Below are 19,240 nucleotides of genomic sequence, written 5' to 3'. Positions count from 1 at the left end.
CTCCCGTCAGTGTGTTCAGTTAAATACCTTTTGTCCAAAAAAAAAGTGATATCTCTACTTGTGTCTGTCGTTACTCACATCTGCCTTCGACTTCTGGGACGATCTCTCCAGAATGTCGTCACATGACAGGTCTGAATCCTCTGAAAAGCTCAGGTTTCTACGCGACTTCAAGTCTGTAACATCGAATAAGTCAAATGATTAGTTTCACAGAAAGTGAAGCATAAACACCACCTTTGAAAACACATTTCAAATCACCTGATGACTTTCCAAGAGGCGATGTTCTCTTCTTCCCAGAGTCCTGAGTGGTGGAACTGGAGGACGGCGTGCTTGGACATGATTTTTCATCCTGCTTTTTCTTTTTGTCCTTCTTATACCCTGAGAAGACGGCCTTCCACAGTGACTTGTGTTTAGGCGGTGTCTCATCTGTGCCGGAGAGCCTGCTGCTGTCGTTCTTGGCTTTTTTCTCTTTCTTATTTTTGCGAGGCGAGAAGAGGGAACTTCGTTTCTTGCTCTTGCTCGAGGAGGAGCCGTCAGACGACGCCACAGAGCTGTCCAGACTCTTGTTGCTGCTGAAGAAACGCTCGGGTAGGATCTCTGCCTTCTTTGACTCCAGAGCTTTCACAGCTGATGTCTTTGGAGATCCGACTGACTTTTTCGTTTTTCCAGTAATATCTGGGGTTACACTCCAGGCCACTTTAGGTGAGGCACCCTTATCTACGTCAGATTCTTTCATTTTATTTAGCTGCTTGGCCATGGCATCTTTCAGAGCCTGGCTTTTGACAGACTTTTCTCTGGCCCTGATTCTCTCCTCAGCAATCTCTTTGGCCTCTTGAGAGAACTGAGTCTCCCTCTGGGACTTAGAGGCTGAGTTGACAGGAATATTGGGTTTACCGTTCTCCATTGCTAAGGCCAGGTGCATGGGAGGTCTCTCCCTGCTGGGCTTGCTGGTGGGTGGAGTGTAGAACTTGTTCATGCTCGTTTCTGGTGTCCGCTCATCGTACGTCTCCTCCACGTCATCAGCAAACGGAATCTCCTCCACCGTCTCCACGAACGACTTCCTTGCGTTCTCCGGCCGCGGCTCCTTCTTCTTCTCCCTCATGACAACCACCGGAGGAGTTGTTTCTATATCTGCTTGTGGTGACGAGACTTTCCTGGGTGCAGGCTTGGGCACAGACACCGGGCTCAGCTGCGTCCTTGGCGTGGGAACAGGAGTCTTAGTTTTTGCTGGCTCTTTGGCACGCTCGCATGGAGGTTTTTCTGTTCCATTGCTCCAGGACACCTGGTGTCTCTGCTGCCTGAGTATAGCAGGAGACTGATTAGCAGGCACAGGCGGCGGTGGACTGGAGGGTGGGGTGAGCATGGTGGAGTCAGATGTGCTATAGCTGTCACTGTTTGCTGTTTGGCTTGTGGCCATGCTTCCGTTTAACCCCAAACCAGAGCTGCTGCTGATTTCCCTCCTTTCAGAGCCATTACTCTTAGGCTCTAGAGGAGCAATAGGAGTAATGACTTGACCCTCAAGAGTGATGTTGAGTCTGCGTATGACAGCGCGACCAGTGACGGCAGGCTTCTGTTCCTCAGACACATTTGGAGGCTGTGTCTTGGCAGGGGTGGGTTCCTGTGTTGGAGCCTTATCAATACTTTTCTCTAAGATTTTACTGCTGCGGTCCAGAGGAGTCAGACCGAGGCTCTTTCTGATCTCAGCGCTCTTTAACCAAAATTCCTCAATGATATCCGTCTTTTTAGATGGAGTTTCCTCTGTTGACGAGCTGTCAGACCTTGAGGAATCAGGTGTGGCCTTGTCTGTTTTGGCCATAGGTGTTGAAGTGACTGCGGGAACAGGCTGAGTTCTGACGGGAGAATCAGAGCTGAGGGGTGATGAGGGTTCGTGGCAGGTTAAAGGCTGGGTACAGATCGGGGAGAGGGGATTGCCAGTGAGAGGGCAAATTGAGCGGTGAGGGTAGACCGGAGATTTAGGTGTGCAAGTCTCTGGTAGGGGGGTGGGCTGGGAGCGGATAGGTGAACCAATCGGTGATTGGACAGGGGATCTGACGGGTGACTCGATGGCTGTCTTGACTGGAGAGATGACGGGTGATTTGACGGGTGACCTGGGGGGAGATGAGGCAGGTTCGGCAGCAAGAGTGGGAGAGGAGACTGGAGAAGGACTGTGGCCAGGAGCAGGTGAAAGACACGGTGGGCTCTTGGTGACTGGAGATAGAGTTGTCTTCTCAGGCGTTGTTGCCTCAGGAAGGAAAGGATCTGGGAAAAACCGAGTGCTAGGAGACTTCACCTGGGAGGGAGGAGATGGAGATACCTGGGTGGGGGCGAGGGGCAGAAAATCAAGGTTTAGTAAAAATGAACACAGCATATGTCAACTTGATAACCATGACGTTATCTCACCTGTGTTTCAGGCTGTGGTGATAGTTTGAGTGGAGAAAGAACAACATCCTCTTCTTTCTGTGTCGGGCTGAAGCTTGATGGTTCTGAATGAACAAACAAAAAAAACGCTCCTCTTTTTATTCATGTAATAAATAAATCTCAGGGATCAGTTTGAAGTAATGATTGATATGTACCAATACTTGAAGCCATTCCCAGACTTTCTGATTTTTTGTCTTCTTCAGGAAGAGCCTCAGCGGGTTCTAATTGGTGCAAACGAGCCTCAGCTTCTGCATCTGAGGGGATGTCATCTGGAAGTTAAACATAACATTATAAAATACTGCACGTTACATTACAACTTGAATTATGTTTATGTTTTTATTGTAATGGAGAACAGCTCTGTAATCAGAAAATGTGTTATTCTGAATTGATGGTTTTATTATCATCTGTATTATTTTGACTGCCTACCCTGATCCACCTCTGTACAAGGCTCCATATCCGGACTGTCTGCTTCTTCTTCCAGGTCGTCATCCTCACAGGGCTCTGGTTTGACAAAATAATGGCAAGAAATTATCCAACTGGCCATCACATTTTGTCTTCTGTTTAAAAAAAAAATGTTTTTTTCCCATCTTCCTAACAACCTAACCTGAACTGAAATGTTCTCACAAATTCTAGCTGCTAGCATGATTTTCAAAAACAGCACCAGAGTTCAAAGATTGCTTAATGAAAAAAAAAACTATCAAGACCAATTTAGAAGAGTGGAGCGCTGTTAAAGAAAGAAATTTAAAGTTGAAAAAGGATGAAAAGGATTCAAAACCAAAATCCTTTTCTCTTGTGAGGACAGCTTTAAGGAAAGTTTGTTTTTCTTTCTTGGCAAGGAAACCATAAGTTTTGCATACAAATGCAATAATATGCAATAGTTCTGTTAATAAATATGAACAAAGGATGGGTACAGAGTAGCATTAGTTGACAGGTACATGCAGCTATCCATTTTAGGATTATCAAGCAAAAGCAGAACCAATCCTTGTGTAAACAAAATTTCCTGGTTGAAACTATTTTTCCTAAAAAAAAAAAAAAACTGACACAGGGAAATAACCCACACAGTTAATACATGCATTTGAGCAGCCTAACAGTAACCATTACAATCATTTCTGCTAAATGCACTTAATATGCAGTTGTTCAGGTGGGTGCACAGACATGTAACAAATATCCACTTCTAGTGGGTCGGAGCACAAGGAGACCATACTAAGCTTTTAACCCAGAACGCAAGTGCTGCCCATTAACTCAAATGTATGTGTTGAACTCTCATTTGATTCATTCACGCTTTTAAACAGTTGATCAAGTACATCATCAGCATCATTCTCTGAACTTTGTGCAAGTACAAGAGGCAGTAAAAGGGTTAGCCCGAAAATATAACAACAGTAATAGCAGCTTTCAAGTGCAATACTTCACATGTTACCCATCAGGGCAAGAAACACAGTGATGATGAGTGTTTTCAAGCACTGATGGCTTATCTGTCTCTGGAATATGTTGCATTACAGGACAATATACCAAGCAAAGTAAAGAGCAAATACATTGTTTGGAAGTTGAAAGGGTGGGATGAGAGGTTTGGTTGTGAAAGGTGAAACACAGGTGTTGGTCTGAACCCAAGAGAGCAGAACTCTCGAGAGCGACAGCCTTACAGCGCGCATGCTTGTGAGTTTACTGGTCTTTGCATGTGTTTGTGCATGCTCCAAGAAAAAAAGGTCAGCCGGCAGATAGATAGAATATGAATCTAAGGCGGGATGTCGTGAGATCCCTTTTAAGTCTGTGCTACCTCCAGACATTGACTCCAACCAGACTCGCACTGCCTCGTGTCGGGCGGATGTGTGGGCGGGGGCTACATTCAAACCAGAAGATACAGACCAAGGAGGGATAGATGGCAGGGGAAATAACAGCAAAGTAATTAGACACATGAAAAAGAACATAGCAGAACACAAAAGAACAAAGCAGGACAAAAATCAAAAAGAAATTGACAAGGGAGGGGTTATATGATGCACTGGGATGTGGTTGAAGAACGTTTTATGTTCACCCCACAGGATCGACAGCGACTGTAAACGACAAATTAAAAGATTGAATACAAAAATTAGACATTCCAAGAAAAAAAAAAAAAAAAAAAGCAATGTGACAACATGTACAAAATCAGAGATGATTAACAACACAACAGGTGGGTTAGTTGGGGGAGGTGGCTCCTCCTGTCCCAGACACAGACATACAAACAGAACAGCAGCAGCCACACTGGTGCAATGACACGCTCTCATCCTTAACACTGTGACGGCCTATAGCCCAACGAAGCCTTCCCACAGTTCAGCTCCTCGCGGTAGGTTACCTGTGGAGGAGGGCTGCGTGAACTCAGAGGGGTGGGAGGGTTGGGAGGCTGAGGCTGGCTGACCATCCTTGTCTGTCTCAGAGTCCAGGTGTGTTCTCACCAACCCTGGAATGGCCTGGGGATCCACAGGCTGCAGGACTTGCTGAATCTGTAGGTTCCTGGCTAAATGAGGTTGTCAGCGCATGATGCAGCGTTGTGGTTTTTTGTTTGTTTGGTTTTTTTTTTAATGAGGTGTGATGAAGTTGTGTAAACCATGAGAGGAGAGACAGATAAAGAGAAAGTAGGACAGTTGTGCAGGGAAGGTAGAGAAACACACAAGAGGAAGAAGAGAGAAGGGAAAAGATGGGACAACGAATGAAAGAGAGAGGGCAGAGAGACAGTTAGAATATAGCAGCAATGAAATTTCATCAGAGAGGAGTAGAGGGAGGCTGCATGCACTAGACTGCAAAAAAAGTCAAAACAAAAAAAGTGAGCTTCAAAGATATAAAGTTAAAAAAAATTATATTATCCAGAAAATGTCGTTCAATACCAAACCATACTGTAACTGCAACACCTAGGGGAGGGGGGGGGGGCAAAAAATCTCTGGCATTTATCAGATTAGTATTTCAAAGCCATACACGAAAACAGATGGGTTAAACAGCAGATTAAAAATGGGACTCATATCTCTTAAAAAGGAACCAGTATGAACACAAAACTGCAACCAACAAACCAAAAAACAAAGACATCAAAAATAGAAAGCCACACTTATCGGAGAAATCCTTGAAAAGAAGAAGAAACCCAAACCAGCAAGGATTATATATCACGCTCAAACACATCCACAGGCAGTTTTGCTGCTACCTTTAAATGTACCAACATCCTCTTCATCTGTTAGGTACTTCTCCAGCCAAAGGCCTGACTGGAGCTCCCTGTCCCAGGGGCAGTAATCCCCCTCTGCCAGCAGGGGGAGACAGAGGCCCAACCAAAGAAATATATACATACACATACAGATACACACATACACGCACCCACACAGACACAGTTGACACGGGGAGGAAGAAATGAAGAGGAGGAAGTGGACAAGGAGGGAAGAAGCAAAGGATGAGGACAACAATGTTTGAGACATCGACACCACACGTATAACAGAATTGGATAAAAAGTAGGTGGAGTTCTGAATTGTATCGGACAGGTTGTAAACATACAAAAAACATACACAACAGGAAACTAACTACACCTGGTTTTCACATGAGCCACTCTGTGATGGAAAAACAAAATTTACCATCGCTTGACTCCTCATCATCCTCATCCTCATCCCCGTCTTCCTCCTCCTCCTCTTCGTCCTCCTCATCTGCTTCCCCGTCTCTGCTGGCTGCGTCGTCGCCCCTCAGTTTGGCGTGGAGTTCTACCGCCTCCTTCCAGGGAACACCGCCCAGGTCTGAGGGGCTGAGAGGTTGCTGCTCCACCTCCACCTCCGCCTCCGCCTCCGCCTCCACCTCCTCCTGATCCTCCTGCTCATCCTCCTCCTCCATGTCTGACTCTGAGCTACTGTTGGGAAAAAAAGGAGGGAAATTCGGTCAAGTGACTCTAACTTCCTTTCCCTACATTTTCTGAAGGGACTGAACAAATTTGTAATATCTACATCGACAATCTCCTGCAAGCTTTTCTGACCTCCAGTGTTGAGGAATCAACACAACGTACACTGGGACACAACTAATGTTTGTTCTAATTATCAATTCATTTGTCATTTATTTTGAGTGATGGTTTAGCTTATCAATTAAACATTTAGTATGTTAAGTGTCAAAAATTAAATGAATGAAAGAAACAAAAGAAGAAAAAACTAAAATATCTCATTAAATTAAAACAACAGCCCTAAACTGATCAATTCCATCAATTCCAATAATTCACATCATGGTTTCAGCAAATTAGAAATACTTAAATTCGGGGTTGAGCTTAGCTCACCGGGTAGAGCACCCGCCCCATGTGTTGAGGCTATAGTCCTCGTTGCAGGTGACCCCGGTTCGAAGCCCGAGCCGAGCGGTCTTATCCTACATGTCATTCCCCCTCTCTCTGCCTCCTGTTTCCTGTCTATCTATACTGTCCTGTACATTAAAGGCAAAAAGGCCCGAAAAAATATACTTTAAGAAAAAAAAAAAAAGAAATACTTAAATTCACCATGGTTAAGACATTAACAAAACAGTGTTTCCTGTTTTTCTGCTCCTACCTAGAGCCCAGGTCAGCTTCTGTGGCCTTGTCCAGCACACTGCTGAGGTTGTGTTCTGCCAGCGTCTCCTCCGGCACCTCCTCCAGCTCTTCCTCCCTCTGCAGCGACAGGCGGTAGTTCTCCAGCTCGATGCGCTCAGGAGTTCCCCGTAGCCGTTTAGCTAGGCTCGGCTCCTGCAGCCCGTTGACCTCCGGTGCTGTGGTTGACGGTGGAGCGCAAGGTAGAGACCCCGGGGCGAAATGATGACACCAGACCGGGGATGGAGGTAAGAAAGCAGGGCACCGAAGTTGGAGGGAAGAGAGCACAGAAAACATAAGTGAGAATCAGATCAATTCACAGAAGAGGGGAGAGAAGCAAAAAAGAACATAAAACCTATGCAGGGCTGACTGAGGGCGTAGGCATAATTAGACTTCCAACTATATTTGCCTATGTGTGAATAAACTGCACTATAACACATCTACTGTGTGCCAAAAATATGATTATGGACACAAAGGAATTCTGCCAATGTCTGTGTGTCAGCATATCAGTCTGATTGCATCAAATCCATCACACATCCAACAGTAGCTAACTAGAGTATTTCCACACACATTTTTGCACAATTATATTATTATTTCCATTTTAATCCCACTATACCAAAACAAACTTATATTTTAAGGACAAACTGACAAGAACACACCGATTTAAGCTCTATAACTGAATTTATTGCATTAGATTATATTCCTACAGCAGATAGTATCAACAAACACAAATAAGTTTAACACTCTAAAACAGTTTTATTATTCTACAGTTATAGGTACGAGGTTGGTGCCTTGCCTTTTTCCCATCCTGAGAAGCAAATCTTAAAACTTTTTTTTTTCTCCTCAAAATTATAATTCAAAGAGTTTGGGGAAGGTGAGTGGAATGGATCAAAATAGTACATTACTCATTATACTACATCTGTCATCTCTCCACTCACTTAAGCAGAAATAAAATGCCCTCCCCCCAAATGACCAATGACCCCCTGTGTAAATCCCACTTAAAAAAGAGAAATGTGTGACCGTGAATGTGTGATATTTGATACTTGTGTTATTTTTTTTTAGTAGATGAGGAATGTGGTCTGTGGTTGAACAGCTGCAACTTTTCCCTCCTCTCTCTTTAATAAAGCAACATGCCTGAAAAACCAAGATAACTGTGAAGAAAACGACCCAGTCCTTGTCAATTTTATGGTTCATATTTCCCGAGCGAGCCCTGAAATTAAACGACTTCTACTGTTATTACTACAGAAAGCACTATATTGATACTTATCATTTACCATGTCATTAATCATAAACCATAATGAATAAACAGCACGGAGTAATTACTAAACTGGACTTCTCACAAATTACTTAAAATACTTGAATACATCAGCTGGAAGTAATTTTGAATGCTGAATTAAGAAAAATATGATGTCATTTTTCCTTACACCTTTACAGTTACCGCTTAGGAATTATCAAAGCTCATCACAGAACTCATGTTAGATATATTTAGTATTACTAGTTTATTTGTAATTAACTACTATCAAGTTATAATACTATACTTGCCACAAAAGGCAGCAGGCCTACACTTTATATACTTAAATGGCCATATTTGCTTTTCTCTCTATCTATTCTGTTCACCTCTTTCTAGTCTTATTCAATGCAAATAACGCTGCAAAGATGCATACAGTATATTGAGCAAACACAAGTGGGTCTTAACAGCAGTCTGACTGGGGTGAGAGGTTGAGGGATGCAGGAGGACAGCCAAGAAGGTTGGACAGAGAAGTGTGGAGGGGGGGGGGGAGAAAATCACAGGAAAACCAATCACAGGCACTAATTCAAGCACTAGTAGAGCTCTCAGTTTTAAGCTGCTCTGATAGGAGGGGGGAAAGGTAAAGCTCACAAAAACATTGGTACAGGCACTTTCATCACAGTATGGTGAGTTTCAGTAAAAAGGGATACTGTAGGTGCAAAACAGCTTACAGAGGGAGAGAGAGAAACACATCACAAAGCAGGCTCTAAAAGAAACACATCACACAGGAGAGGAGGTAGAGCTAAAAGAGAGCAGTCACAGGCCACTAGAGGTTACAATCACAAATTAAGTCAGCTTGGCTCTTCATTAAAACACAGATAGGCAAAAATCATGTGAAGGTAAATAATGTACTTAAGATACATGCATTTGAAGCTATATGTCAATTTTTAACGGATATTTTGAATTAAGAAAGCTGCCACGTCTAACAATATAATCAGAATAGGAAGCTGTGCAAAAGAGTCATAGAAATGGTTAATATTGCTGTCTGGAGAACTAACCAGAAGGAACTTTGCCAAACTAAGTTTAATTTCCAAGCCAAGAAAAGTAAATAAATTCAAGATGCACCATTCATTTCTAATATGACTCTGCCAGAGTGCTGTTTCACCGCCTCGGCCAATCACAAGTCATAAAACGGCTGCTAACAGTAACAGAAAGAATGCTGCATCTTGAAGAAAAAAGTCACTGAGACAAAGAAGATGTATATGAACACTCCGCAGGCTCAGTGAGTCAATACAATCAGAGGAGAATGCGAGAGCTAAATCTATACAATCCCACTGACATTAGTCGGCAAAGAGTAAAAGAAAGGAAGTAAGGTGGGGAAAAAAGAAGAGGGGACAAGAGAGTCATGCTAGAGGAGGTTGAGCAGGACATTGATGGTGAAACAGCAGAAGAGGTAGATGCAGTAGGTACACAGGAAGGGAGAGTCTAGGGGGTTGTGTGCCACCTGGTGGCAGGTCCAGGAGAACGTGCGGCGGAGGATACGCATCGAGACTCCTACGCCCATGGCCAGACGGCAGGGAGCAACCGCCACAGCAAGAGAGGAAAGTGGGGTACCTGAAGGCTGGTGTTCGGCCGAGGGGGCTGCCGCTGCCATCGCCCTCCCGGGGGCATCCACGGTCACCACAGGACTTTGGGGCGCTTGGTTCTCCTGCAAGAGACAACTGATGTCAACTATAGCAAAGTGTTGGGAGACACAAGTGGTTTTAATGCAAGTACAAAATGTCAGAACACAACAGAAGAAGACTGAAGTAAAAAATGTTTCCCCTTTAATAAAGTACACTGCTTCCCACATGTTGGCCCTGATGCCCATAACTAAGCACAGTTTTTAAAATATAAACCAAACAATTACTTCCTTCATTATTTACCAGCTGGTCATGATTTCCACCAGGATGTAGTCAATAAAAACAAGTACCTTAGCTGTGATTGGAGCAGGGGAGGGAGCAGGCCTCTTTCTCTGAGCATATCCAGACAGACGGTAACAGTAGTGCGGCTTGCAGTAAAATTTCCCTGCAGAGTAAATGAGAAAACATCATAAATGCAAAATTGAATATATACAGTAAAAGTTAGGACACACCTTTTCATTCAGTTGAATGAGAACATGTATCCAAACATTTGACTGGTACTGTGTATACAGAGCATTTTCTGTATATTTCACCTCACAGAGTCCATAGGCCTTATCTGTTGTGCAGATGGAGACTGTGTGTTTGTCATTCAGACTGAGAAAATACTCAGTTCAGACGCTCAGTGGGTTTTAGTCCCACGGCGAATTCCAAGAAACTGTTACTGTGTTTGAATGAACAATCTGCTGCCTGTCCTTGAGAATAATAGACACCTCCCAGAGAGGAAAAATATGAATCATGAGACTTCACTCCAATCAGGGGTCACTGTAATGTAATGTCACATCACATCATCATCAAATTACATGTGGTTATAAGCAGCTTCAGAATTATTATGACTGTATGAAGGTATTGTTTGTACAAAAATTAGAAAAGCTTGATGACATTTGGTGTAGTTTATATATTGCTTTCAGATCATTCGTGGCTTAAATCCATTGGAAGGAATGGGAGGTTGTGGTGCAAATGGTCTGCCAGTTTCTTTTTTGATACTACCACTGGAGGGCGCCAATGTTTGCATTATCAAATCCAAGAAATGAGTAGGGGCACTTGATTAAAACTGTTTAGTCCAAGTCAAAGCATATACTCTTTTTAATGTTCTCCCTTTATAGTGCTGTGATCATGAAGCCAAAGATACGTTTAATTCCCTTTGGCTGCAGCTAATGATAAAGAATGTAGTCTGAATGTTAGTCTCACCGTCCTCCACATCGAAGGCATAGGAGGACAGACGGAGTGTGGTGCCGCAGTAGTCACACTTGAAGCAGCTGCGATGAAAGAACTTCCCCTCTGCGCTCAGCCTCTCCATGACGTACACTCGCTTTCGACAGAAAAAGCAAACGTCGCTGCCCCCAATGTTGACGGGGAACTCTTTTCGGAGAGAACCCTGTGGAAAGAAACATAATGGAATCAGTGTTTAAGAAGAGGAGTGGAGATGAGGAGGAGAGGTTTAATACAAAAAAATGTAGTGGGCATCAAACTTCACTCTCACACACCAAGCCAAGTGGATGTATGCTGGGTATTGAGCTGATTTATAACCTAATAATAATAATACCACAACATAGTGAGTTAAAGGTTTTAACTAACAGGGAAATGCAATAAAAACTCATCACTTATTACTATATACAAACACAACAGCAGCCAACACTGCAGTTACTTGTTGAACACACATTGTACAGCTACTGGGGAGATGGATCAAGGTTAACTAGTGACAGCAAACAACACTCTGAGGTTCTGATCTGTGCAGCAGTCACATGACATCTACTCCTCAAGGTGGGGACAGCGTGCTTACCAAATCCTTCTTATCAGGCAGAGGCTTGGGCTCTTCCTGAGATTGAAGCTGAGTGGCTATCTGCTCAGCCAATGAGCTAACTCCCCCTGTGTACATCCTTACATAGCGCTATCAACAGCATTAAAGGGAGGGAAAAAAAGACAGGTGGAGCACGGTTAGAAAATAATGCATGAGAAGGAAATATGGGAAACAGAAAGGATAGAGAGATAGGAAGGAGAGAGAAGGGAAGGTCACTCAGTATAGCAGCAAGTGCTTAAACATAGAGGGTATTCACAAATAATAGAGTCTGACGGAGTACACATGATAGAGTGATGTTTTCATGCTTGCTCATCTAGTGTTTCGATGTGCTGGCAGATCCACCTAACTACAATCCAAACACATTAAGACAAAACAATCACTTCAGCCTTCAGTCAAACAAATCATTCTTTCAGTTCTGGTATTCATTTACCTGCCAACAAACAGCTTTATTGGGTTTAAGACAATAAAGATATACCAACAACACTAATATTTCAAAGACTACAGCTGCTTAGTGGACATGTGTTCCTGTTATATAATACTGTTCATGAAGAGTAGTACACATGCTTACACACTCCTGTAAAAGCAGTCATGCATTCATTCATATTTTTCATTGACATGCATACTCAGAGGGCCTCACGATGACCCTGCACCATTGCTCCAACTAATCAAACAATAAATATGAACAAAACTAAATGCTTGAAAAACACTTCTTTGAATCTATTGAACCTTCCAAAAAGCTTTATTTAAACTTTCTATAGAGGAAGAACTGGCATCACATGTAGTACAAGTCATGCCAACCATTGCAAAGCTGTTACTCCGCCACAGTTGCAACTGTGCTTGTCAACATGAGATTCCCACTAGATTGGATTTTTTTGCTGCCAAGCTTCTATTGAGGCCACAACAACCAGTAGGGACTCCATTGGCAAAATAACTGTTGGATTCATAATTGAGTTCAAGCATTTTGATATCTTTTCAGATAGAAATCAGGCAGTTACAGAACTGATAATTCACCTACATATTAATCAGAACAACCATAGTTAACAAGTGAGGGGTTAAATGATTTTCTTCAAATTTCACAACAAACAGCATTGAGAGTAAGTCTCAGGTCATCTTAAGTTGTGTTAAGTGACATCTACAACTAAGTGAGACGATGCATCGCTTCTTAAAAAGACTAAGTCCAGGTGTAGTGTGTTAGCGTCACCACACTCCATGCCTTCCAGGTGTGAAATGACTACCTGTCTCATGGTGTCAGAGGAGGAAGTGGGAGAATCAGGGGGACACTGGGCTCGGGCCTGGTGCCATTGTTCCATAAAGAAACGTGAGGGTTTTTTCTTAGGCTCCACGAAAAGTAGGAAGACAGGAGAGTAGTTACAAGTACAGAAGAGTTACATTAAAAAGTAAATTAAAAGTTGCAAAAGTATTAATATTGTAATATTAACAACTGAAGAGCCTAATATGAACATTGATCTGTCATCTTTTACACCCTTTTTAAAAATAAAATTATAATGTCAAACATTGTGTGGAGGGACCGTGTTCTTCTTTCATGTGTTCTTCAGAAAGTCAGGTGTTGTTATGCTAGCATACTTTTGTTAAGTAATAGTAGGCTACTATCATTGCTATTTCAATTTCAATGTGTGACTTCCACATTCTTCTCTTTTGTTTCTCTTTAATAATATTCCTATCTCTCCTATTCTAATGTGTTTATACTCTGTTCCTGTGCAAATCCCAAATAAAGTCAATTGAAACTGATTTAAATTCAAAGGAATGATGCGTTTTCCGTTCATGTCATGTCTAACACCTCTAGCCTGTACTAGCATACAATGCTACCCAATTAGCATGGTTTTATTTTGTTTTGGGGTTCTTTAATCATGAAGTATACTTTCATACAGTTTACAGATGAAAATATGATTAACTCTACAGGTTTAAACAGTTTATATTAGGGATGGGTGATTATGGCAAAAATCTAAATCACAATTAATTGAACTTTTAACCTCAATTACGATTAATGAACGATTATCTCCACCCTTGAAGAACAATTATGTATTTTCAGTTCCTTTTGTTTGTAGGGAGTGAAAATACTGATGTTTTAAGGTGTGACGCTGTGGTTAATGTCTAGTTTACTTGATTAGAACTATGTAAAGATCATGGTTTGGGTTCAAATGATCACTGGAGACAAGTTTTCATCTGTTCTGTAGCCAAGGTTAGCTACTGATGTTACCCACTGATGTCATCCACTGATGATATAAACAGAGAAACTTTTTTTTCATTATTAACCATTTAGTTTTACAGTGGCTTTGAGTTTGTATTTACATGCTGCAGTTACTAGCATATACTGACTAACTTTTGGTGTCTGACCCTAAAAAGGTAAAGTTGACCAACTGGGAAACATTATTTTTTATTGACATGTTTAAATCATTATCCGTTTGAATAGTGAAATTTCACCTGTGGTCCAGCTGGCCTGCCCTCAAATTGGGAGGCAAGTTGCTCAGCCCTTTCCTGAATACTAAGTACATATAAGGGCACTGGGTCATCTGAATGCAGGGGCCTTACTTGATCCTGCAGAGAAATAATGATTCAATCTCAAGTGCGAAGTTGAACATGTAGTTAATGCTCTGCCTTTTTAGTGGTTTCCAAAAAACTGATCTCCTTTCCAAAAACCTTGTCATTGTAGAAAAGGCCATATATGGTCTGTCAACCATTGTTTTTTATAGTTCCAGCTGACAGCCTTTGATTTATGCAGTAATGTAAGACTGGGTGAGTTAACTATGACAGCAATGTGCTGGCATTAGACAAACAGGCTACACTTGAGAAGTTAAAACTGGGCCTACAGTACAAGTAAGGCTTTATACTCAAAATGTTCATAAGAGGTTATACCTCATTATCATCATTATTATTATTATTATTATTATTATTATTATCATCATGTGTTAGATTCTCAGAACACAGCACCAAAAACCTAACCTTTCTGCAAGAGTCAGGAGAGGAAAGTGGTGAGCCTCGACTCTCAGCCAGACCTCCGGACAAGTGCCACTGCTCTAAAAAGAAACGGGACGGCTTTTTCTTAGGCTCCAGGAAGAAAAGAGGGATGGTTGAAAGAGGTAATTAGACTTTAGAGAAGGCGCACGCATATACCAATAGCATATTATTCCCATGTAGACTAAGAAATATACCCATATATATCCATGCATAGTGTTCACCTTTGGTGGCTTGTCAGGTCTGCCTTTAAACCTAGAGATCAGGCGTTCAGCCCTCTCCTGTATACCAGGTATATGAATGGGTCCTGGGTCTATCAGGTGCAGCGGCTTCCACTCCTGCCAAGAAAGACTATGATGATGGTTTGGGTGTAGCTAGAGGGCTGCTAACAACACCATGTTTTTTATATAAAGAATAGCCTGGTTTGGCTGTTTGTTTAAAACAGAAGTCTGTATATTCCAACCATTATCTCATAAAAAACCCACAAACAGAGAGTGCAGTGTCAAATCCATGCAATCACTCATTTTACTCTACCCCATATTTCAGAGGCGTCTCATAGCATTGAAGCTCCTCTTCCTCCGGACTGTTACCCAAATGCTTGAAGGCAGAGATGAGCAGACACACATACTGCATTATCACTTTGGTTTCCATCAAGCAGAAAAAAGGTTCTTACAAAAGGAGTTGTTGACTGTAGTGTCGGAGCACAGCTTGTTATGCAGAATCGCAGGCAGTGCCTGACAATAAGGACTACCCAAATTCCCCTGAGTGCATTTATTTACAAGCTGCCAACATCCCAACAACACACACTTCAGCATGAAAACAAGCAGCTACTCTGACAAAATGACACACACTACCCACTCACAGGGAAGTAAACAAGACTGTAACCTTTATAGGGAGTTCACTTGGGGAATTGTAGCATTTTGTTTTTATTTACTATGCACATTGTAGGGGTCAAATCTGAGGTACAGTAGACATAATTAGGAAGAGTGGTTACAAAGAAGAAAAACGGGAGTGGGTGTTATGGGACGCTAGATGGGTTTGCGGCAGAGATAGACAGAAACAAACAGACGGATACAGCGGAATGTGTCACCTCTGAGTGAAGACAGAGCGAGGAAGTGGAGGAGGAGGAAGGAAGCAGAATGGTTTTCTTTGGGCAGCTCCGAGAACCTGAGCTGGACAGTTGGTCTGCGCCACTTCTGGCCTTGAGAGATGAGGGACAGGAACAGCAGATTCAGCAGAAGTTGATGAAGAATGATGAAGAAAATGATGAGCTACTGCTGAGCGTAAATATGACTGTAAATATGACTGATTGTCATTCATAGTGGCAGACTGACATGTGGTGCCTTCAAATGACTGTAAGTGTGTGTATACACTACACAAATGTAATAACAGAGTTGATTAATAGGATTAGTGTGGTGCCCCTTTGCACGTCAGTTAGGTTCACTTACACTTTAAGCACCATTAGCAATGCCTGACACACTGGTGCACACTCACATACATGCTCCCAGAAAAAACAGACCACCCACAAAGTGCACGTGGACAAATAAAACCGCTTCATACTGTAATACAGTCCAGTGTCTGTGGTGATACATTTCCAAAAGGGGAAGTAATTTACTGATGCTATAATTAACCTTTGGCGTGAAGTTTAAAGCTGAATGTGCAGAAACTTATTATAGAATACTATAGAGGAAAAAAAATTGGACAAGAATATCATAACCAAACAAAGGATGAAGACACTGACACTTGACACTTTGTGTAGAGAAGTGCTTTGGATTATCAAGATTATTTCTAGTCTTTACAATTGAGTTTCAGCTAATTTACACAGCAGCTAGACTTAGAGTGACACTTCAGAATTGCGATTAATGAAATCCTTTTTAATAGCGTGAGGCTTTAAATCAATATCTGATGTGAATGCTTAATCTAGTCACAAGACCAACAAAAAAATTCTACGCATCAGCGGCAGAAAACTGTTGCTGGCAGTTAACTGTGCTGAGTCGGTTATTCACATGGGAGCGGGCCAGCTGACTATAGGTGGTCTTCTACAGAGGCTGGAGGAATGACTGTACAGTAGCAGTGGATCTTAAGTTGGTGGTTTACAGAGGAATATCAGGGAAGGTCTTAAGTTGTAGAAAAGTAATAAAAAAATTCAATAGAGAGGGGAAAGGTAGTCAGGATAGAGGAATATCTTTCATTCTTTTTTCCTGTTTCTTCCTATACTGTTTTAAATCCTTGTATGTTATGTTAGGGAATTCAATCCCCTTAACTGGTTTCAAATTGTATTGTTTGTCCTGAAAACAATGACCCATACCTAAAACAAAGCTTGTTTGCCCAACCAAATTTCGACATGGAAAAACACGTCTTGCAGAAATGAGTAGTTGCTTGTCCAAGTCGTATTTTGTGTTATGTTATTTTTAAGCAGGTTTGACCAGTTTGGGAAGATTTTTTTTTTTTACCATTTCTCTGTGGAGGTTTGGAAACAATTGCAAAACTTCATCCTCAAGACGCCAACAAAATCAATTTCTCCATACAGCTGAGGCAAGAAATACTGTAGGCCATGCAGTTGCAGAATCATGTCTCATCTTACTGAAACAGCTGTTGACTAGGTTTTTAGAGCCATTAAATCATCTAAACACTTTCCATATAATGCTGATTCATCTGCGTGGGGCTTAATCGGCTCTCTGTGGATGTTTTCAAGCATCTTAAAATGAGCTCATGAGCTGTTCACTGGCTTGGCGAGGCTACCTTCCCCCTACTCCCCCCCTCTTCTGGATTAAAGCGCCAAACCATTTACATCTGTATGAATCATATGGGATGAATCTGGACTTCGTGGGATGTGATAGGGTTGAAGGAGTGGAGGACTACCAGGCTAGCGTAGCTAACCGTACCTGCTCCCCCCTGCTGGGCAGCGTCTGACACTTGAGCTTTTCTTTGTAGCGAATGCTCAGCTGCTCCTGCTGCTGTGTGCGTCTCTGAACCAGGACAGGAGAAGCAAGGGGGAGAGACCATGATGGTGCTGCACTCTCAAGTCTCTCTCTCGCACTCTCACACACAACCAAACATTTACACACACACAGACACAAAGACCCGTTGCTATCTTACTGAGACGTTAAAACACTCACACGGGTGATTGGATGGTTAATAAAACTGAGCTATTAAGTTAATTCCTCCAAGATCTTAAACAGAGAAGGTGGCACAGACAAGTATTAGGTCAACACAGAGCAGTTTTCCCCACTATGACACACCACAGGGACGTATGGTTAGATGCTCAGTCTAGTGGTTAGTCTCTAAAAGGGCGGGGCATGTCAACTCTTTACCTTTCTCCATGCTGGGACAGGAGCCAGGAACACTGGCTCATTCACAGGGGTTATGGGCGGGGAAGGGGGCAAAAGGCGGTCCAGATTGGGCAGAGATTCCCCCTTTGCGGTCAGATAAAGATGAGCGGACAGCGAGTGTGGCCGGTAAATAGATCGAATAAACCATGCAAGGCATCATGAAATAGTCCATGATGGGAGGTGGAGACCAGGAGAGAGACAGAGAGAGAAACAGAGAAAAGGAAGTGAATCATGGTTGGATGGAGTCACAGTGGCTGGAAAATATGTGTCAAAGACTAATGAGGAGATGACAAAGAGTCATAAGATCATGCAGAGCATTCACTTTGAAAAATACTCCAGAGTATATGTCATACAGAATGGACTTCAGTTACAAAGGGAAACAGAAGAAAACACAGTTTGTGTGCATGATGTATCTTTACCCAAGCCTGGAAGAACATTATGTCAGTGTATAAACATGAGCATCACAAAATGTAGGTTATCTCAATAAACAACTGTCATATCTAATGGGCCGTGCTGTAGTACTGTAGCCTTTATTGATCTTTTATAAATCCACAAAACATTCTCCTTACTCACTATTCAGCTGCAACTACTAAACCAACACAGTGTTTCATCCATTTTAACAAAATCTATTGAAGTAGAAATGCTTTGGGAACACTTGATGACTTTTATGAGACTGACCTCGTGCTGCACCGAGTACAACACATGCTTTCCCTGCAGAAGCCTGTGTCCTCACAAATCTACAGTTTTCTTTGCTACAGGGAAAATGCTGTTGTGAAACAGTGATGATTTTGTCCAACAATTTTAGCAGTCATAAATCCAACTTGGATGAAACCCTCCATGAGAATAATCTCCCTGGCTGGATGTCACTTGGTGAAGGATAACTCATCTTAAGTACAACAGGTTCAAGCTAATATAAGAGCTTTTGAATCTTTAAGTTATTTCAAATAGTAGCAGGTATATTTGATGACGTGTGTGCAGTATGTGGCACTGCAAAATAATGTAAATTACTGTAATGTTCACATTTGTTTTGTTTTTTTGCTACTGTTTCCTTAAAGTTTAAAAATGTAAAAAGTGCATATTAATCGTATGTTACATATAATTATTCATTATGCATTAATACATAACACATACAGAGGTGGTGAGATTTTAAGAATTCTGAATTGGACAACTATTTAATTTTTCAAACTGCAAATGTCAGAAAACTCCAACATGTCATCATAGTTTCTATTTTGCACCTCTGAGTGTAAAACAGTAAAGTTGCAGGCTCTCCTA

The 19,240-nt window shown here is 42.0% G+C and overlaps 1 protein-coding gene across 1 annotated transcript in view; it reads right to left on the bottom strand.

Annotated features, from left to right (window-relative positions):
- The window catches only part of mical3a (microtubule associated monooxygenase, calponin and LIM domain containing 3a), a 66,673-nt gene that overhangs the window by 15,314 nt on the left and 32,119 nt on the right, over positions 1-19,240 (bottom strand). Inside the window, exons 17-37 of the mRNA XM_053318699.1 lie at positions 17,951-18,052; positions 15,727-15,837; positions 15,171-15,233; positions 14,861-14,974; positions 14,625-14,729; positions 14,106-14,219; positions 12,899-13,000; positions 11,646-11,753; positions 11,054-11,240; positions 10,156-10,250; positions 9,798-9,891; positions 6,939-7,134; positions 5,997-6,262; positions 5,579-5,671; positions 4,742-4,903; positions 4,190-4,252; positions 2,842-2,916; positions 2,571-2,684; positions 2,398-2,480; positions 256-2,311; positions 79-173 (exon numbers count right to left, since the gene is read on the bottom strand). Of these exons, the coding sequence (XP_053174674.1) occupies positions 79-173; positions 256-2,311; positions 2,398-2,480; positions 2,571-2,684; positions 2,842-2,916; positions 4,190-4,252; positions 4,742-4,903; positions 5,579-5,671; positions 5,997-6,262; positions 6,939-7,134; positions 9,798-9,891; positions 10,156-10,250; positions 11,054-11,240; positions 11,646-11,753; positions 12,899-13,000; positions 14,106-14,219; positions 14,625-14,729; positions 14,861-14,974; positions 15,171-15,233; positions 15,727-15,837; positions 17,951-18,052 (4,398 nt within the window). The remainder of the gene's footprint in view (positions 1-78; positions 174-255; positions 2,312-2,397; positions 2,481-2,570; positions 2,685-2,841; positions 2,917-4,189; positions 4,253-4,741; positions 4,904-5,578; positions 5,672-5,996; positions 6,263-6,938; positions 7,135-9,797; positions 9,892-10,155; positions 10,251-11,053; positions 11,241-11,645; positions 11,754-12,898; positions 13,001-14,105; positions 14,220-14,624; positions 14,730-14,860; positions 14,975-15,170; positions 15,234-15,726; positions 15,838-17,950; positions 18,053-19,240) is intronic.

Source organism: Scomber japonicus, chromosome 5 (assembly GCF_027409825.1).
Source record: "Scomber japonicus isolate fScoJap1 chromosome 5, fScoJap1.pri, whole genome shotgun sequence".
NCBI classification, from domain to species: Eukaryota; Metazoa; Chordata; class Actinopteri; order Scombriformes; family Scombridae; genus Scomber; species Scomber japonicus.
The sequence above is the reverse complement of the archived record's forward strand: the minus strand, read 5'-3'. Positions and strand labels throughout refer to the sequence as shown.